Source organism: Phyllobates terribilis, unplaced genomic scaffold (genome assembly GCF_046119375.1).
Source record: "Phyllobates terribilis strain yellow unplaced genomic scaffold, ASM4611937v1 Scaffold_13__5_contigs__length_258822181, whole genome shotgun sequence".
In the NCBI taxonomy this organism is placed as follows: Eukaryota; Metazoa; Chordata; class Amphibia; order Anura; family Dendrobatidae; genus Phyllobates; species Phyllobates terribilis.
This window is the reverse complement of record NW_027362773.1, coordinates 217,797,098-217,819,245: the sequence shown is the minus strand read 5'-3', so window position 1 is coordinate 217,819,245 and position 22,148 is coordinate 217,797,098. Positions and strand designations below refer to the sequence as shown.

General features: G+C 42.7%; 1 protein-coding gene across 1 annotated transcript in view; it reads right to left on the bottom strand.

Moving 5' to 3' along the window:
* The window catches only part of NFATC3 (nuclear factor of activated T cells 3), a 159,922-nt gene that overhangs the window by 27,033 nt on the left and 110,741 nt on the right, over positions 1-22,148 (bottom strand). Inside the window, exon 9 of the mRNA XM_073659299.1 lies at positions 16,280-17,308. Coding sequence (XP_073515400.1) covers positions 16,280-17,308 — 1,029 coding nt within the window. The remainder of the gene's footprint in view (positions 1-16,279; positions 17,309-22,148) is intronic.

The window sequence follows — 22,148 nt, the reverse complement described above, 5'->3', positions numbered from 1 at the left end:
TTGTCTCAGAGACAGACCACTGCTGCTGTCTAAAGCCCCCGTCTCACATAGCGAGATTGCTGCTGTGTCACGGTTTTGGTGACGCAACAGCGACCTCACCAGCGATGTCGCTATGTGTGACACTTTGCAGCGATCAGGCCCCTGCCGTGAGGTCGCTGATCGCTGCAAAGTGTCCTGGAACATTTTTTGGTCGTTGCCCTCCCGCTGGTCAGCACACATCGCTGTGTGTGACCAGCGGGAGCAGCGATCAGGCTGGTAACCATGATAAACATCGTGTTACTAGGGGCACACGCGCAGCTAGTAACCCGTTATTTATCATGGTTACGAGCCTGCTGAAGTGAGTGGTAACCTCCCGCTCACTGTAGCAGAGTGGTAACCATGATAAACAACGGGTTACTAGGAGCGCGTGTGCCCCTAGTAACCCGATGTTTATCATGGTTACCAGCCTGCTAAAATGAGCGGTAACCTCCCGCTCACTGTAGCAGAGTGGTAACCATGATAAACAACGGGTTACTAGGTGCGCGTGTGCCCCTAGTAACCCGATGTTTACCATGGTTACCAGCCTGCTCCTGCTTCAGCAGCAGGCTGGTAACCAGGAGCAGGACATCGTGGAAAGATTCTTTCCACGATGTCGCTGCTCCCCTGATCGTTGGTGAGCCTGCCTGTTTGACAGCTCACCAGCGACCACATAGCGACGCAGCAACGATCTCTGACAGGTCATATCGTAGTCGGGATCGTTGCAGCGTTGCTAAGTGTGACTGGGCCTTAACTTTTAAGCACTGCGTTGAAGCTGGCAAGGATTGGGAGGTAATACTAAATTAAAAATAATGCTATTCTGGGAATAACCCTTTAACCCTAGGTCTCAGAACGTCCCCTATCTTACACAAAGAAATACAATTTTGGTTAGTAAAGCTACTGAGAAAAGATATCCATTGGATCATGGACTATAACCTAGCCTTCAAAATTAGAAATACGATTTCACAATTTTTTTTTTTTTTTTTTTACCAGAAAGGTAGCTAATGTTATAAAATATTATTATATGGTGGTATCACACAGCTATTTATTACATCTAGACAACATTTTAAGAGGACCTTTCACTAAATTTGCCACGTTGAACTGGACAGCCTAGGTCTAGTGGCTGTAGAGCAGAATACGTTTTTTTTTATTATTTTATTTATTTATTTTAAATGTTGCTTCTTTGGTGCAGAAATTTTAACACTGAAAATATTTGTCACCTACATTGAAGGAAATAATTATTTGATCCCTTGCTGTTTTTGAAAGTTTGCCTACTAACAAAGACATGAACAGTCTATAATTTTAAGGGCAGCTTAATTTTAACATTGAGAGATAGAATATCCCCCCCAAAAAAAATCAAGAAAATCACATTGTATAAATGAGATACATTTTTTGGCATTTTGCAGTGAGAAATAAGTATTTGATCCCTCTGGCAAACAACACTTAATACTTGGTGGCAAAACCCTTGGTGGCAAGCACAGCAGTCAGACGTTTTTTGTAGTTGATGAGGGTTGCGCACATGTCAGGAGGAATTTTGGTCCACTCCTCCTTGCAGATTATTTCTAAATCATTAAGATTTTGAGTCTGTCGCTTGGCAACTTGGAGCTTCAACTCCCTCCATAAGTTTTCTATGGGATTAAGGTCTGGAGACTGGCTAGGCCACTACATGATCTTAATGTGCTTCTTTTTGAGCCACTCCTTTGTTGCTTGGCTGTATGTTTTGGGTCATTGTCTTGCTGGAAGACCCAGCCACGACCCATTTTTAATGTCCTGGCAGAGTTAAGGAGGTTGTCGCTCAGGATTTTACGGTACATGGCTCCATCCATTCTCCCATTGATGCGGTAAAGTAGTCCTGTGCCCTTAGCAGAGAAACACCCCCAAAACATGTTTCCACCTCCATGCTTGACAGTGGGGACGGTGTTCTTTGGGTCATAGGCAGCATTTCTCTTCCTCCAAACAGAGCGAGTTGAGTTCATGCCAAATAGCTCAATTTTTGTCTCATCTGACCACAGCACCTTCTCCCAATAACTCACAGAATCAACCAGGTGTTCATTGGCAAACTTCAGACGGACCTGCACATGTGCCTTCTTGAGCAGGGAGACCTTGCGGGCACTGCAGGATTTAAACCTTTAAGGCGTAATGTGTTACCAATGGTTTTCTTGGTGACTGTGGTCCCAGCTGCCTTGAGATCATTAACAAGTTCCTCCCATGTAGTTTTAGGCTGATCGCTCAACTTCCTCATGATCAAGGATACCCCAACGAGGTGAGATTTTGCATGGTGCCCCAGATCGATGTCGATTGACAGTCATTTTGTATTTCTTCCATTTTCTTACTATTGCACCAACAGTTGTCTCCTTCTCACCCAGAAACTTTCTTATGGTTTTGTTGCCCATTCCAGCTTTGTGCAGGTCTATGGATCTTGTCCCTGACATCCTTAGAAAGCTCTTTGGTCTTGCCCATGTTGTAGAGGTTAGAGTCTGACTGATTAATTGAGTCTGTGGACAGGAGTCTTTTATACAGGTGACCATGTAAGACACCTGTCTTTAATGCAGCTAACAAGTTGATTAGGAGCGTCTAACTGGTCTGTAGGAGCCAGAACTCATAATTGTTTGTAGGGGATCAAATACTTATGTCTCACTGCAATATGCAAATAAATTTATACAATGTGATTTTCTTTATTTTTTGGGGGGGATATTCTCTCAATGTTAAAATTAACCTACCCTTAAAATTATAGACTGTTCATGTCTTTGTCAATGGGCAAACTTACAAAAGCAGCAAGGGACCAGATATTTATTTCCTTCACTGTAATTGGTTAAGAAAAGTTAAGTGAAAGTGGGTGTTACCAGGCAGTTTTCACAGGGGGGTGTATTTCTCCCGGTATGATGCTAAGCAATCATAAGGCGGCTCTGTGTGTGAGATGTAATTATACAGCCCTGATCTCTTGGTGTAACCTGCTACATGAGTCAGTGAGAGGGAGGGGCACTGCAACTAAGTTTAGCTGTGTCACATTACAAACCCTATCAGCTCTTAGACCTTCATATCAGGGTCACTTCTGCTATACCGCCCCCTCCCCCACACTGCTTGTCCAAAGAGGTGTTAGTATCACACTTATCTCTGTGAGAGAAGAGCAATCTGTCATTACATCTCATACAGGAGTAGCCCAGAACAGACATAGTATTCCTGCGCAACATCTCTGGACAGAATGTGGGGGAAGGGTCGGGCAGTACAGTAGGAGGTGACAGTGCTATGAGAGGAGGAGAGTTGATACAAGGGGTTGTAATATGACACAGCTAAACTCAGCTGTGCTGCCCCTCCCCCTCACTGACTCATGCAGGAGGTTATACTTGGAGATCAGAGCTGTATCATTACATCTCACACACTGAGAAATCTGCTCTTAAGTATCATGGGGTTCTAATTATCCTTTGAGTGTTGCTGCCCGCTTATGATTGGGCAAACGGTGATAAACTACCACTTTAAAAAAAAAAAAAAGTTAACTCACTAGGTGCCAGATACATTGGAGAGGCAAAATTAAAAATACACAAACATTTTATTCCGCTCTACAGCCACTGTACAATGTGTGTTCAGTTCAACATAATTTGGTGAAAAGTCCGCTTTAAAACAAGTATCAAACACAATTAGAGGATGGGTATAGTCTGCTGCAATGTTAGGCTGTGTGCAAACGATGCGTTTTTGGTGTGTTTTTTGGTGCGTATTTGCAGAGCGTAAACGCTCAAGAAACGCATTGCATACCTTATCCCATGACTTCCTATGACATTCTTCAAGTTCTGTGCACATGGTCCGTATTTTTTCTGCACAGATTTTACTCGCAGAAAAAATACGGACATGACCAATTCTTGTGCGTTTCTGCAGGCGTATTTGCCTATAAAATGCATTGGAAAAACGCATGGCAAATATGCGTCAAATAAGCGTCAAAAAAGCATGTAAAAACCGCATGCGTTTTTCTGCCAAGGAGATGCAGAAATGCTCAGGAAAATTTCTGCATCGTGGGCACTAAGCCCAAGCCTTAGAAGCAAGGACGGACTCCACATTTTCAAGACACATTTCAACAGAGGTGCCGCCACAACAAAAACAACAGCAGAAGGAATACTTAAGTACTATACTGAAAGCAGAAGGATATTCTTTTCACATGACCTTCCATAAATCGTATTGGCATCCTTCAGCATTTACAGTTTATGAGAGCTACCACTAGGTGTGCACTTCTCTACCAACACACAGACTGGAAGAGTGCTGTGGTCCCTTGTTTTTATATGGTGTTAATGTTCTTTTGGACCAGGACAGGTTTTCTACACATGCATCACTTTGGATGTTCCTGTGGATGTGCTGCTACCTTTCTTAACAGGACCATGAAGGCTCTCGTTCCAAAAAAAAAAAAAAAAAAAAAGAAGAGTTTGCAATAATTATGATCTGCAAAAATGAAAATCTAAAGTGAAAATATAACCAACACCAGCAAGTTCCATAACCCACCCCATATATTCTAGTATCCAAGTAGCTTCATTTATCTTTACAAGCTTGAACAAAACCCAGGAGAGCGAATATCAACAGAATAGAGCTGAAAAGTAACAGAAGTTAAACTTCTTGAGATGAACAAAGAAAATCTATCATTCTCAAATGTTCTCATACAAATCATGTAATGCAGAAAAAGTCATTTCAAAATTCTTGACAATTGACCACAAACTGGAAAGAAGACGACCAGTCCCTAAAGCCAAAAGTTGCAGTGGCCACTTCTTATTTTATTGGTGCTGCTGCCCCGAGTAATCCGTTTTAATTCATCATACGATTCCAGAAAGGTGGGCATTTTTATTCAGTGTTACATTTTATAGTCTTTACAAAGGGGCGAGTCTTCTGACTGCTATGCATTGTTTCCCTGTGAGATATGTCCCCCCCCACCCCACCTTCCTCACCTTGCTAAAGAACTTTAAAACCATCACTAAATTCAAAGGTTCATATTGCAGATTTTATTCATGGGAGCAGTAGGAATAAAATAAGAGCAAGAACTGGACACTTGACCAGGTGACCAGTCTAAGGGCACCATACAGATAGCTGATGGCGCTCATCACTCCTGACTCCTCCATACACATGAACGTTCTTATAGTATGTTCTCCGTGAGAGCAGTTGTCAGACTTCAAGGGCAAAACAAATCAGACATGCCATATCCTCATCTCCCCCTACATAATCTGTCAGGGAGAGTCAAGAGGCCTTCTAAACGGCCAACGTTAGTCTAATGCATACCTCCCAGCTTTTGAAGAACAGAAAGAGGGACCGTTCATGGGGCGCACCATGGCAAATTTTGGCCACGCCCCTGGCCACACCCTTTTGCAATTTCTTTCTTCCCTGGCAGGAGACGTAGTCAGAGGGGCGGTGGTAGTGACGAACATTCAGTAGACGCCTGAGACTGCACGGTATAGACTCCAATCCGGGACTGTCTGTTGTATCCAGGAGACTATGGTCCATCGTCCAGGTCAGTGCTACCTGGCAGCTGGATGATAGGCCGTTAATCTCTAACCTTCCAGCGCGGCTTTTGATTAGTCCAGGCAGCACAACATCTGTGCCCACACCAGTTTTTTTTTTGTGTCTGTAGGGCAGTGTTCAAACGTTGCAGAAATACTGTGTTTTTTGTTTTCACAGATGTCCGCATCAAACTACACAATAACAATCTCCTCCCCATTATTTGATGCATTTCTGGTGCAGATGTGAAGCCACGGTTTTAATTTGTTTTTTATAGTACAGAAAAGTTTTGATTCTGCACTTAAAGTATCTGCAGTTTTTTTTTTTTTTTTTTTTTTTTTTTTTTACACGTGTTTAAGGCTTTGCATAGAAGACCAGAACAAAAAGAAAAGCACCAAAACTGCAAAGTTCAGCAGCGTCTTTAGACCCCAGCAGGCGCAGTTCTCATGAAATCACATCCACTTTGCTTGGCCAGTTAACCCCTTTCTGACGTGAGGCGTAATCATACATCCCTGTGCCCTGGGCCTTAATGAATAGAGGACGAGCGAACCTCTCAGGGTTCAATTGGTTTCAGATCAGCAAACTTCCCGATGTTCTCTGAATAATTACGTACATACACTTTGACGAACATATCCTTATACCATTGCAGTCAATGGGAGCAAAAACAAATGCACACACAGCACCTTCAAAAGGGACCCAAAAGCTGCCAAAACAGCTCAAATTAGGGGAAGACACCAGGAAAAGTGGCATCAATTGACCCACAGTACAAATTTTGTATAATAGCACAGCAGCAGTCAGCCATGGGCCATGCATGAGGTATCAGGGTCTGGGCCAGCATTTACAGTTTAGAATTGAACTTCACATTAAGCCGAGGTGGGTGAGGGATCGGTGTAGGCCTGCTGTCCTGGGATCACTGATACCACATGCAACAGCTCAAGCGGCTTTTCTGTTCAGTCACACTCAGATGGTAGAAAAATAGAGTAGTATTGGTGTAAAAATTTAAGGATAGTAACACAGGTAGATGACTGAAAGTAAGTGGAGGCCTCCCGGTCTGGGAGCCCTACTGCTACAGGCAACACACATGAAGGAGACCCAATCACCCAGTCTCCAGATTTCCAAAAATTAGGGGCAGACACCACCAAAGTGGCATAAATTTCACCAGAGTAGAAATATGCTTCTGCCACTTACGCTGCTGTAAATGTTTTTGCGTTGACGAATTGACGTTCCTGAGGTTGGAAGTCTAGAGCTGCGGTGCACACTGTGTGCCTCACTGGTGTCTTGGGGAAAAACTCTCAACGTTGTGTAAAAGCATGTTTCGATACTCCAGAATGCGCAGTTACTTTCCAGGGTGGGAAGCATCTGGCAAAATTTACTCTTGTAATGTGGATCCAACAAAGTGGCAACCCAGTAGTCAGCACTATTTCGAATCCTAACTATATGGGGATCATGTTGCAGATAGTGCAGCAAGAAAGTGCTCATATGTCGAGCTCTTCCATGAGGTCCAAGCCCATGGTGTGTTGGCGGCTGTGTAACACTGATGCTTGTTTCCTCCGTCCCCTTCCGCTAACCACGAACAGAGAAGGGATGATTATCCTTTTCATCTCCTGACTGTTGCTCGCCCATCACCGCTTTCTCCACCCTTTGTTCCTCGGCTCCTGTATCTTCACTAACAGTTTGTCTGGTATCACCAGCCCCCCTCGAGCGCTGTAATCCACCCTACCTTGGCTCCCGCCTGTGTGACTATTGTCTGGTGTAAAGGACATATTGATATTCATGCTAGAGCAACGGCATTTTGTCTGCTTGCTTTAAAATCATGTTATTATCACTCCTTGCATAACATACATTCTTTCCTTCTGTTCACATGCATCTTTCCCACAAACTTTTTCTCACAAGAACATTTTGTATTTTGTCAGACACTCCGCTCCTGTTATCTAACTAGTTTAGGCCAGGATTGACCTTGTAAAATTTCCATAGTGCTTCGAACTAACGATGATAATATGACCATATATGTGTTTCCGTAATAATTGTACTAACATTGGTTCAAGCCTGTAGTACGGCAGTAGATGACTGGACATTAATAAACTCAAAACAATATAAAATGCTAAGCAAAATAAACGGGATCAGAGATTCTTTGAATCCTCCCATACAGAGCACGCATTGCCTCCGTTTGGTTTTCTGTGGATTGCGCAATCAACATAATAATTTGACACTCACTTGGTGAACCCTCAACGCTGGAACTTAGAGACATTGTTATCCCTTACGCATCATCCTCTGGGACAACAACCTCCTACTGCAGGCTTTTCTAAGTCTGCTCCAGTATGTAGATGACCGGAATAGTGATGCTGATGACTGCATCATCAGCGCTAACCATCTTAGAAGCCATTTCAAAACTGTGCAGAAGGGTGCAGAGGTCTTTAATCTGTACTCACTCCGCAAGTGTGATTCGCACCACGTCTGTATTGTATTTCCCCAGGCTTACCGGCATGAGATACTGCATCAGGGCTCGCCGCTGCTGCAATAGTAGCTGCAACATCTGCAAAGTGGAATTCCACCATGTCAGCACATCGCATATCAGCTGGTAAACTAGAATGGACAAAGACAAATGTATCGATGCAAGTCGATGAGCTGAAGGGTGCGAACGGTGGGAGTACACCGCTTTCTGCATCAGTGCATTCAGGCTGGGATAGTAGCGGAGAAATTGCTGTACCACCAGGTTGAAGACGTGAGCCATGCAAGGCACATGTGTGAGCTTCGCCCGGCGTAGGGTTGCCACCAGGCAGAAGCAGTGGATTAAGTGTTTAACACAAAGGTTTGTCCCACAAGTCTTGGGGATTCCAAGATTTGTGGAGCAGTCCCTTTCCCGCCAGCCCCCGCAGCCACCCAATGCCCAGTCAGCGAGATGTAATGTCCCTGGCCATGCTTACTCCTCCAGGAGTCTGTTGTGAAATGCACCCTGGCAGACATAGATTTAGTCAAGAAATGGGTGATGTTGTCTGCAACATGCTGGTGTAGCGCAGGCACAGCTTTCTTAGAGAAGGTATGGCGATTGTGCAACTGGTACTGCGGGACTGCGACGGCCATCAGCTTTCGGAAAGTCAGAATCCACCAGACAGAAAGGCAGCATTTCCGTGGCTAACAGATTGGAGATTGTGGAGTTCAACCTATAATCTTTGTCATGTGTAGGATGAAAATCTTTTACGTGACCACAACTGCGGGACCGAGGGCGGGCTTCAGTGCTGAGAGAGGGTGGAGTAGGGTGAACACAACAAACTGCTGGACCATGTGTGAGGTGCAGGCGGAGATGTTACAATGGATTGTGAAAGATGTGGTGTGCTCATTAAAGCAAAAACAGCAGGCATGTCTACTTCCGTTACAGCTGACAGGCTCTCACTCAGCCTGACAGGAGTGGGTAAACAAGTGGAGGTTCTGTGGCAAGAGACCTGCGAGAGAACGCTTGGCACGATCACGGAGGCGGTTGAAGAAGCAGCAGATGCGGTTGATGGGGCAGCCGATGGTTAGTGAGGCCCACTGATTCGCATTTTATTGCAGTGAGACTGCCAGAGTAACGCATGTTGATCACGCATGTGACGGTTCATGCATGTAGTAGTCAAATTATTGCAGTTTTTCCCTCTATTGAGTCTTTTTTTTTCAAAGTTGGCAGAGAACGCGAGTTGGCTCATCCTTTGTGGTGTCAAAAAAGGCCCAGGCTAGGCAACCCTTGCCACCCCTGCAAGCTGCAGACTCGTGACCGATGCTGGCCACAGCTACAGTTGTGGCTAAGGATGCAGTGCTCGTTGTGGTTGCATCACTCAGTGTCTGTGCCATAAGGCGCAAAGTAACCTCCTCCACCTCATCAAATGAGCTACTCAGCTGCGTGCCTCTGTGTTCACACCAAGTGTGATATACAACCTCATGAACAACCTTCGTCCTGCCCCGGATTAAACATAAAAGAAATTTTTGGCCATAGGTGCAGATGCTTTCCTCCTCTTGAGTCTGAATCTTTGGAGCAGACCTCTGATGCCCATGGCATACAAAGTGTGAACAGTTCTGCAGATTTGCCCATCTGTGGTTCCCTACAGTCAGTTGGGCGGTTGGAGAGTTTGACGTGGGTGGAAACAAGAGTAATTGGGGTGCCACCTCTGAGGACTGTACTGTGTGTGATGTTGAGGTGGAGGAAGAGAGGCCACTTGATGCAGCACTTGCAATCCCCTCGAGCACATGCTCTTTCTGGCTCTCATGTACAAGGCATATCGCTGTGCAGCTGCTAAAGAAAGGGAGTGGAATAGCCCGTCCAGTAACAGAAGTTGTCAGTTATCTTTGGATCAGACGTGACGGTGTTGGTTCACCAGAGCTTTCACTAACGTTACCACCTACCCCATGTACACCAAGCCTATTTCTCCTTCCACCACTATCTCGCTTTTTCCCACTCAGGTGGCTCAGATAGTGTGGCAGGAGCACGCTATTAGCAACAAAAAATTAGATTTTTTACTACGGACAAGGCCTGTATAAAGTAGAATATATGTGCCAAAAAATTTCAAACTGAGATGTGGCCTGCTGTATCACCTTCGTAACAAAAAAAATTAAGAGTTTCAAAGGTGTACTCGTGCATGGAGCACAAGAGAAGCAGTGCAAAACTGAGTTCTATGCTGAAGTGTGCCCTGATGTCTCTGTCTGGACCTCACCAATGGTAAAAACTATGAATCTGCTGGAAGGGTCTGTGGTGTGGCTGTGAAATCGACCTATCTAAACTATCTGACTTCGAAGTAAACGGCTAGCTAACTATCTAAAATCTGTCAGTATCCAGGAGCAGCATTAGGAGCATCCTCTCTGCGCTGTTATGCTAACAAAATGGTGCTAAAACAACATGTCCGCTCTTTATATGGATAGGGACATGTGATTTCAGCAGTCAATGGCACAAGCCCTTGTGTCTGGACATTGTGGATGGTTCCTGTGCACTGATTGGCTTGCCGCAATCAGCAAACATTAAGAAAAAAATAAATTAGATTACCAGCACGTTGCTCCCCTGACCTCTCCCCACCCCTTCCCCTCAAACTCGTACCCTCCGCTCATCATACAGCAAAACTATCCTAGCCAAAGTGATAAAAATACTGTCGTGGAAAAAAAGGCAATAATTTCCCACACTTTTACAGAATTTTGCCGATTTTAACTAAAACCGCTCAGGTACGATCACGAATCCAAATGTGCAACGTTCATGCCGAATATTTTCCGAACATGTTCGCTCAGCTCTATTAATGACCAGGCACATATCTCTGCAATCACACCCGCACAGCGCGATCGCCACCGGATGTCAGCTGATTTAGACAGCTGACACCCAGCACTGTAAACCCCGAAATGCTGCGATCGCAGCATTTACCAAGCGAGCAGAGGGACAAAAGCCCCTCTGCTCTTGGATCGGAGACCCTACAAAGTCATTGCGGGGTCCCAATCGTTGCCATGGTGACTCAATGTCATCATCCGGGTCACCAGGCACTAGCAAGGTAGTTTGATCATGCGCAGTGCATGATCAAACTATCTTGTGTCTGCAGGGCTGACAGCTATAAGGTATAGCAGTGATCCTGCACAGCGCGTCCGAAATGACCTGACCTATAAAACTGTCGCATTAGTTAACCCCTTTAGTGAACACTGTAAAAAAAAAAAAAAAAAGCAAAAAAACTGCTTTATCATCTTACAGCGGAGTAAAAAGTAGAATAAAACCCGATCAAAAAGACGAATGTAAATAAAATGGCATCGCTGATTAAGTCATTTTGTCCCGCAAAAAACAAGACAACATACAGCTCCATCAGCCAAAAAATAAAGAAGTTATGGCTCTCAGAATAAAGCGATGCAAAAAAATTATTTTTTCTATAAAATAATTTATATTGTGTAAAAGCGGCAAACATAAAAAAAACTATAGAAATGTAGTATCGAGCTGCCTTATTACCTTATTAAATTTTACCACACGTGGAATGGCATGAACAAAAAAAATTATTCCTGAATTGTTGGTTTTTGTTTATTCTGCCTCTCAAAAATCGGAATAGAAAGCTATCAAAAAAGGTACCAATAAAATGTCAACTTGTCCAGAAAAAAAACAAGCCCTTACATTACTGTTGGCCAAAATATGGAAAAATTATAGGTCTCAAAATATGGCAATGCAAAAACTAGTCTTTGCTTAAAAAAAATAATTAAAAAAAAAAAAAAGTGTTTAGTGTGAGATGGCTGCCAATCATAAAATCCCGATATAAATCTGGTATCGCTGTAATCGCACCGACCCGAAGAATAAAGTCGTCTAATCACTTATACCACATGAGGAACGGTGTAAAAAATAAATAAAACCAATTCTTCACCTGCTGTGGATTTGTTCATTCTGCCTCCCAAAGATCACAGTATGGCTGGGTTCACATTTGTCCTGCGCTCTGCGCTGAGCGCTTGCACTGGGGTTTCTGTGTAAATCTCTGAAATAAGTGATTCAGACGGACTCCTGGCGGAAGATTCCCTGTAATGAGGCAGATGGAGGCACCGTTGACGCAGTCAGGCCTGTAATCCCACGGTGTCCGTCCTTTTATTAGGCGTGCGCAAGTGTCATTGTCCACAGTTTTGCGAACCTCTGAAAAAAAGGACACCTCTAAACAGAGGCCAGACGGAGTCCAGAGTAACTCTGCTGCCTCATTATAGTGAATGGATTGCGGGCACCGCTCCTGGCACTGAGTGCCAAGTGTCAGCTGTTAGAATCAGCTGACACCTGGTGGCGATCGCACCCGCTCTGTGCGGGCACGATCCGTGAGACATAATACTACATACCTAGTCATTAAGGCTCAGGGCACAGGGACTTATTACACCTCACGTCAGAAAGGGATTAAGCAGTGAAGTTTCCAACATGCAGCCACTTGTGGAGGTTTCCCCTTGTGTGAATTGAAACTTTTAGGCTAAAGTAAAATTTTAGCAGAAAAACACTATTTTTTTTCTTTTTTAATGCAAATCTTATAAAAATAAAATTTTGTGATGTAGTTTGTTGGTAAAAAATGCTCACCACACCTCAAGATGAATTTCTTATGGGGATTAGTTTGCCAAATGGGGTCACTTGTGGATGTTTTCTCAGTTTTTTTGCCATATTGGGGGTTCTGCAAATGCAACACTGTGCGCAAATTTGCGTTCCAAAAATTAAATAGCGCTCTTTGCTTTCAGAGTTTTGTGATGTGCCCAAGCATTAGTTTTCGACAACACCTGAGGTATCACTGTGTTTGAGAGAAATTGCATAGCAAATTATGGAGTCCATTTTCTACTATTACCCCTTGTGGAAATTATTAATTTGATGCCAATATAGTATTTTATTAGAAAAAAAATATTTCTGTTGTCACATCTAAACACTATAAACTTTGGTGAATCACCAGTGGGTTAAAAATGCTCAATACACACCTAGATTAATTCCTTGAGGGGTCTAGTTTAAAAAAAAATGGGTTCTCCCATGGGGGGTTTCTGCTATTTTGGCATGTCAGGGGTCCTCAAATGCTACATGGCATTCACAATCTATTCCAGCCAAATTTATGCTCCAAAAAATCAAACAGCGCTCTTTCCTTTCTGAGCCCTGCATTGTGCCCAAAAAGCATTTTCCGACTGCTTATGGGGTACTAGCACGTTTGGGAGAAATTACATAACAAATTATGATGCCTTGTGAAAATTATTAGCTTGAAGCCAAAATAACATTTTATGGAAAAAAAATGTTTTATTATCACACCCAAATGTTATAAAGTTCTGTGAAGCATCTATGGGTTCAAAATGCTCAACACACTCCTACATGAATTACTTGAGTGGTTTAGTTTACAAAATGGGGCCACTTTTTGGGGGCTTCTGCTGTTTTGTCATGTGTCAAAGGCTCTGCAAATGTGACATAGCGTTTACAATCTATTGCACCCAAATTCGCACTCCAAAAATGGAATTGCGCTCTTTCCATTCTGGACCCTGCAGTGCGCCCAAAAAGCAGTTTTTGACAATATACAGTTAGGTCCATATATATTTGGACAGAGACAACATTTTTCTAATTTTGGTTCTAGACATTACCACAATGAATTTTAAACAAAACAAATTCAGATGCAGTTGAAGTTCAGACTTTCAGCTTTCATTTGAGGGTATCCACATTAAAATTGGATGAAGGGTTTAGGAGTTTCAGCTCCTTAACATGTGCCACCTTGTTTTTAAAGGGACCAAAAGTAATTGGACAATTGACTCCAAGGCTATTTCATGGACAGGTGTGGGCAATCCCTTCGTTATGTCATTCTCAATTAAGCAGATAAAAGTCCTGAAGTTGATTTCAGGTGTGGTGCTTGCATTTGGAAGGTTTTGCTGTGAAGTAAACATGCGGTCAAAGGAGCTCTCCATGCAGGTGAAACAAGCAATCCTTAAGCTGCAAAAACAGAAAAAACCCATCCGAGAAATAGCTACAATATTAGGAGTGGCAAAATCTACAGTTTGGTACATCCTGAGAAAGAAAGAAAGCACTGGTGAACTCATCAATGCAAAAAGATCTGTGCGCCCACGGAAGACAACAGTGGTGGATGATCGCAGAATAATCTCCATGGTGAAGAGAAACCCCTTCACAACAGCCAACCAAGTGAACAACACTCTCCAGGAGGTAGGCGTATCAATATCCAAATCTACCATAAAGAGAAGACTGCATGAAAATAAATACAGAGGGTTCACTGCACGGTGCAAGCCACCCATAAGCATCAAGAATAAAAAGCTAGACTGGACTTTGCTAAAAAACATCTAAAAAAGCCAGCACAGTTCTGGAAGAACATTCTTTGGACAGATGAAACCAAGATCAACCTCTACCAGAATGATGGAAAGAGAAAAGTATGGCGAAGGCGTGGTACAGCTCATGATCCAAAGCATACTACATCATCTGTAAAACACGCGGAGGCAGTGTGATGGCTTGGGCATGCATGGCTGCCAGTGGCACTGGGTCACTAGTGTTTATTGATGATGTGACACAGGACAGAAGCAGCCAAATGAATTCTGATGTATTCAGAGTAGTGTTGAGCGAGTATGTTCTATTAACCCTTTCGCCGAGTATGCTCGGGCCGAGCTCCGAGTATTTACAGCTGCTCGGTGATAAGGTTAAATCGCTCCCGTGTGCATGATTTGCAACTGTTTGACAGTTTTATTACATGTGAGGAATGTCTATTTCTTAAACATTCCTCACATGTAATAAAGCTGTCAAACAGTTGCAAATCATGCACACAGGAGCGATTCAACCATATCACCGAGCAGCTGTAAATACTCGGAGCTCGGCCCGAGCATACTCGGACAGAACATACTCGCTCAACCCTAATTCAGAGCCATACTGTGTGCTCAGATTCAGCCAAATGCAGCCAAACTGATTGGTCGTCGTTTCATACTACAGATGGACAATAACCCAAAACATAAAGCCAAAGCAACCCAGGAGTTTATTAAAGCAAAGAAGTGGAATATTCTTGAATGGCCAAGTCAGTCACCTGATCTCAACCCAATTGAGCATGCATTTCACTTGTTTAAGACTAAACTTCAGACGGAAAGGCCCACAAACAAACAGCAACTGAAAACCACCGCAGTGAAGGCCTGGCAGAGCATCAAAAAGGAAGAAACAGCGTCTGGTGATGTCCATGAGTTCAAGACTTCAGGTAGTCATTGCCAACAAAGTTTTCAACCAAGTACTAGAAATGAACATTTTATTTACAATTATTTAATCTGTCCAATTACTTTTGGTCCCTTTAAAAACAGGGTGGCACATGTTAAGGAGCTGAAACTCCTAAACCCTTCATCCAATTTTAATGTGGATACCCTCCAATGAAAGCTGAAAGTCTGAACTTCAACTGCACCTGAATTGTTTCGTTTAAAATTCATTGTGGTAATGTCTAGAACCAAAAGTTGAAAAATGTTGTCTCTGTTTAAATATAGATGGACCTAACTGTGTATGGGATATTGCCTTGTTCAGGAGAAATTGCATAATACATTTGATAGAGTCCATTTTCTCCTATTATCCCTTGTGAAAATTAAACTTCTGCAGATAAATAATTATTTTGGTGGAAAAAAATTCATTTTTCATTCCACTTTGCATGAATTCATGTGTAGCAGCTGAAGGGTTAACACATTTCCTAACAGCAGTTTAGAATAATTTGAGGGGTGCAGTTTTTAAAATGCTATCTGATATGTAGGCTCCTTAAAGTCCCTTTAAAACGGGATAGGTCCATAAAAAAAAAAAAAAAAAAAGATTTTTAAATTTCCTTGAGAAAGATGAAAAATTTGCTGCTAAATTTTAGCCCTTCTAACATCGTAACAAAATAAAAATGGCTTTTGAAAAATGATGCTGAGAAAGTAGAGAAAATGATCCGCATTGTTCTGGCCACTTTTGCTTGTGCCACCAATTCAGACTACCTGGATCACACAGTGGGACTCACTGAGAAATTAACATCCGGTGTGTGATCAAATAGTGAAGAAAAGGTTTGGAAAGGTGCGCATCACGGGAGAAGACTGATTAGCAAGTTTATGAAGACACGGAAAGTGTACAACGTACCTATTCCAACTATGTGATATCATTTTGGTACTTAAAGCAGCTTTTCCACCAAAGTTACGATCATGATGTATAATGCTCAAATTAGTGTTGACTGCTTTAGGAAATATGTTCAAATTCAGACATCACAACACCCTGAATTACATGTTATCATAATAAGTAATTACATAATTATCCATTAAATAGGAGTATAGAGAATATTTGGAGCAGTTTGAGTAAAGATGAACATAACTGAAATTACACGGCATTGCTTACCATCATCCAAAGTAATGTCCTGCAAGCCAATTGACTGGAAGTTAAGATCACCATCCTCAGGCTCAGGTTTCACAGACAGAGAAGGGTCATCATGGTGGAATGGAGAAGAGTCCTGAATTACATGGTGCCCGAGAGTGACAGTGTGGGAAAGGCTACCCAGTCCAGGGCTATGGGATTGAGAAGGCAGTTGTCCAGAATGAACCAGAGGGGTGGGAGATGGTGATGAAGCCTTTACACTTGATGTTGGTGATTCATATGGAACTGGCTGTATTTGAGGAGAACATGGACTAGACAGTGGTGAGTGTGTTAATGAATTTGCATTAGGATTGGTAAGGGAAGAGGTAGGACCTGGTTTTGTCAGGTGATAAGAGACGGAAGGAAGCTGAAGTGGTAGATGCCCAATCGACGGACTTGTTGAAGATGATGGAATGGTACTTTGACCAGTGTTTGGACAAGAGTAACCAATCTGCTGGAGATGTGATGATTGCGCTGCGTGGACCAATGAATCAAGGATGGCAGGAGATGAGGTGGAAGGACTTAATCTTGATGTATGATACTGCATCATTGCCAAGGACTGATTGTCATGGTTGACCAAGTGAGGAATACCTGCTTCTTGCTGAAATGACAGTGCGTCATACCCTTGAGCAGAAATTGAATTCAATGGAAGACTGGACTGTCCATTGTACATTACACTAGACTGCATAGATGAATAGGAAGACCTGGTGGGAGAAGCTGATACATGATACGACTGCTGTACTGTTGGAGGGAGGCATTCTGCTCTCCCATTCAAGTTCCTACCTTGTGTAAGGCGGGGAACTCCATGATTTGCCAGGGATGGGTATGTAGGCTGAGAAGGGCATCCTAGATTTCGATCCAAAGTGGACATGAGATTATCATGGTTCGGTCTCTGATCTGCAGAAGACCTATCGGCGTGCAGAGATTGCTGATTAGAAACACTCACAAGGGGCAGAGTTCCAGAAGATTTTAATGGTAGATCCTCTTCTTCTGTGTGTTCTCTTTTAAGTATAACTGTTAAAAAAAAAAGAAATATTTCAAAATATATGTGCAAAGCTTTATAAAATAATCTAAGCTTAAAAAATTTAAGACAAGTTGTCCTAATGAAGAGGTCGGTTCGACCTTGAAACACAATGACATATCTAATTAGGAAGAATCTTTCAATTCCACATTGGAGTCAATCTTGTCAGTGAGGACTGGGAAGTACGCGGCATTCACCAACTATTTTTTCACAAGCAACAACCATAGATTTCACCAACCGACCCAAAGAGGATCCAGTCAAAAAGGTCACCCATCAGCAAACTCCCATCAGCTACTATAAAGAGGTCAGAAGTGTTGTGTCCTGACCATGACAATGCGAGTCGGTACAGTGGAGGGAAAGCGAACATAACTTGTTTTGTGCCCTCAAGTATAAGAAGTTTTTCTTTATTTTTTACAGTATCAATGAAAAACAGTCAAATAAATTTAGTATGCACTATTTAGATAAGATGCAGTTAAAACTTGAAAGAAAAAAAAATCCTGCCTCATTCATTTGTTTGGTCAGTAAATTAATTTCTCCGGCATGTTTTAAAACTCACATGAGTGGTTGTCAGGGATTAATAGGGGTTGTCCATTACTAGGAAAAACCCTTCTCTATCTGAATGTTTGACCCATGAAAATAAAAAGCACCTATACTCCCCTCCCGTGCCATTCCGGCGGTGCTGGCACTCACATTCCCGGGGCTCTCGTGCTGCTGTTGTGCACTAGGTTCACAACTCCTTACTAATCCGTCCGAAGCGGGGACAGTGATGCCAGTGCTGGGCGCAGGGCTCACGTGTCATAACACCCACACGTCAGCCCTGGGGACGAGAGTGCAGACACTGTTGAAACGGTGTCGGCACGAGAGGTGAGAATAAGTGTTTTTATTTTCACAGGGGAAAAATTCAGATTGCGAAGAGGTTGTCCTAGTAGTGGACAACCTCTAAGAATTGATGTTCTATCCACAGATAGGCCATCAATGTAAGATCGGTGGGTGTCCAACACCAAGCAACCCCATCGCTCAGCTGAAATCTCCTCTGGCAGAAGTCAGATACTAGCGAGGCACAGGGAGGAATACAACATCCTTGTACATTGCTCAGCAGTCGCAGCTGTGTCCTGCGATTTATCTCCAATTCACTTGGGAGCTGAGTGGTTGGTGTTCTCATATCACCCACTGCTCTCATATCGTTGACCCTCACAATCCCTTTAATATTGCATTTATTTTAGCAAAATCAGCCTCATGCTGGGTAGAACTGATAGGACAGTAGAGTCTAATAAATGGTCAAGTGATAGTAAGGCTTGGAAACATTTTTCTATATAAATCGTAAAGAACATGTTATGCTGAGAAGAACAATAGCTTGGTTTAATGGGGTAATCAATGGAAAATTAGTCTGGTGAAAGAAAAAAAAAAGAACCCTCGTAATTGTAATGTTAATGCTAACTATTGCAATGGAAATCTGCCAATACCAACATACCACAATCAGGAACCTTCAACCTTTACTAACAATGGCTAAAATGTGTCCTGGTGATGTGGTAACTGCACGGTCACACATCTCATCACACGGCTCTGATAACTGTACTGTAAGGGCTTCGGCATTAAGCTCTCCACTACGGAGCTGCCCGGCCTTCATACATCTGACATTCAATGCAACCATACACAACTGTGTGAATCAGAGACATATAGAGATATAACAGTGTGACAATATGGAAGTCTTATCATGGCTCTGTACAAAACATAATACCTGCATGAGGCCTAAATCTAAAAGTGTGCATTTGTCATTTTCACATGAATTTTATCCACTGGAAGTAACCAATCAAAGCAGCAAAAAGATATAGAAAACCATAAGCAATTTGTACAAAGTGTATATTGAGAAAGTAGAACTTTATTTTACAATTACTTTTAAATTTTACAATTAGCTACTTACCAATATAGTTAAAGGGAACCAATTGCCAAGTTTTCCCCATATAAAGTATGGCCATCATCTTTCAGCCTCTGTGTCCTCTATCTGCTCTGCAAGGCAAAAAAAGAGCTTATTATACTCACATACTGCGGCCCGGTCCTATGGGCGTCTCGGATATTGATCAGGTGCCTCCTCTTCATGGAATCGTCATCCTCCTTCCCTGCTGCATGTGGATGATATGTACCGTATCTTCCACACAGTGTCCCCCATCGTGCTCCTGCGCAGGCACACTCATCTCTGCCCTTCCGAGGGCAGAGCAAAGCACTGTAGTGTGCATGCACCGGGGAAGGCCAAAGAGCGTCACTGACCTGTAGGTAAAGCCAGTGCATGCGCGCTACAGTACTTTGCTTTGCCCTCCGCATGGCAGAGACGAGTGCGCCTGCACAGGAGTGCGATGGGGGACACTGTGCGCATGACGTAGGACGAGTCAGCCACATGAAGCAGGGAAAGAGGACGGCGATCTTAATAAGACAGTAGGAGCCAGATCCAAACCAGAAACGCCCATCGGACCAGACCGAGGTGTATGTCAGTATAATAAAAGCTTTTTTTTTGCCTTGCAGAGCGGATTGGAGACAAGTATACAGTATTCCAGTATGCTGTAACATACGAGTGAAAGATGCTGGCCGTACTTTAATTCAATTGTCCAAATCCATTTTTATCATTATGGGGTTTAGTTTATTCTAGCTACATCATGTATCACACTTTTGTGGGAAGTCCGTTATGCGGCTATCACTGACATGTGATAATGATATTGTTGCCCATGCTTTTATGCTGCTGGTCCAGGTACAATATTCATGGCAAACTGACTGATACAGTCTATTCAGCATACTGTCTTGAACTGCTTTTGGACAGACAGTTTCTTATCAAGTTTAGGTCCTACACGGTGTGTGTTTATAGCTCTGGATAATTTGAAATAAAAACTGTACTACTGATGAACCAAGGACAGTGTTATTTTGGGCTCCAGCTGAGGATAGGGCATTTATCTACACCTCCAAGCTATAGGCCCTTATATCTTTTGTCATCTGCATAAGGCCTGAAAAGGACAACGATGGCTAGTCAACAAGGAAAGGGGGCGCCAATTGAGTTTCAAGAGGGTGCCAACCTCCGAGGTCAGGTACGAACAAGAGTAGTTGACAAAATAGGGTGATCTCCCTTTTACTCTTGACTAGATGACAGGGCTGTGGAGGCAGAGTCCATTTTGGTGAAGTCGGTATAATATGGACAGACTCCTAAAATATATAATACTTTTCACGTTTTTGGGTGTACTTCTATTCTAATATTTAAAATGTATAGTTTAGAGAATACCAATAAAGTTATCTTTTTAGTAGTGTACACTCGGTGAATCACTTGGCTCTGGGCTTTAATCCTGCCCTATGGTAAATTTACAGAGCTGAGTAAAGGCTACTGCAATCTAGGAGCAGGTCCACTACCCAGCTGTCAGACACAGCCAAGGATCCTGGAAAGAAGGCAGGGGCAGTGATTAATAGTGCTACGGGCAGGTTTAACCAAAGTCTGGCAATTGCAGCCAGGTATGTCCGTCGCCGGCTTCTCACTGCTCCTCTCTGTCCCATTTAATGGACAGGTTACTCCCATGTATGTAGATACAGAAACAAAAGTCACCGCAGAGTTTCAGAGAAAGAAGTACCTTGCAGTAATGGCGCGGCCAGGCTCCGATTCATGCTGCCCATAGTTCAAACAGCATTAAACTAATGACAGGTTCCTTTTACAATTTAGACAAGCCTTGCGCCATACAAAGTGTAGTGATATATAAAGATGAGACAAGTACCAAACAACTCAGCTGACCGCATGAGGGATTACTCAAATTACAAGAGTATTACTAAAATATACATGCTTAATGCATGGCGCGAACAATAAATAGTAAATGATAAAAAATATGGAATAAATGCATCAAACATAACTGCCAATTTTACACAACATAAGAATAAGTGAATAAAACTGTTTCTACTAATTTGTTCTTCCAATCAAGCTTTTAAAACAATGATTAAAAACATTTATTATTAATAAAACATTTACACTGTGTGCAGAATTTTTAGGCAAGTTGTATTTTAGAGGATTATTTTTATTATTGATCAACAACTATCTTCTCAATCAACCGAAAAAAATCAAATATCCAAGCTTAATATTTTTGGAAGTTGGAGTGGGTTTTTTTTAGATTTGGCTATTTTAGGAGGATATCTGTTTGTGCAGGTAACTATTACTGTGCCGAATTATTAGGCAACTTAATAAAAACCAAATATAATCCCGTCTAACTTGTTTATTTTCACCAGGTAAACCAATATTAGTGCACAAAATTTAGAAATAAACATTTCTGACATGCAAAAACAAAAACCAAAAAAATTAGTGATCAATATAGCCACCTTTCTTTATGATGACACTCAACAGCCTTCCATCCATAGATTGTCAGTTGTTTGATCTGTTTTCGATCAACATTGCGTGCAGCAGCCACCACAGCCTCCCAGACACTGTTCCGAGAGGTGTACTGTTTTCCCTCCCTGTAGATCTCACATTTTATGATGGACCACAGGTTCTCTATGGGGTTCAGATCAGGTGAACAAGGGGGCCATGTCATTATTTTTTCTTCTTTTAGACCTTTACTGGCCAGCCACGCTGTGGAGTAGTTGGATGCATGTGATGGAGCATTGTCCTGCATGAAAATCATGTTTTTCTTGAACGATACAGACTTCTTCCTGTACCACTGCTTGAAGAAGTTGTCTTCCAGAAACTGGCAGTATGTCTGGGAGTTGAGCTTCACTCCATCCTCAACCCGAAAAGGTCTCACAAGTTCATCTTTGATGATACCAGCCCATACCAGTACCCCACTGTCAGGCAAAAGGTATTTTTCCCCGAATTTTAAA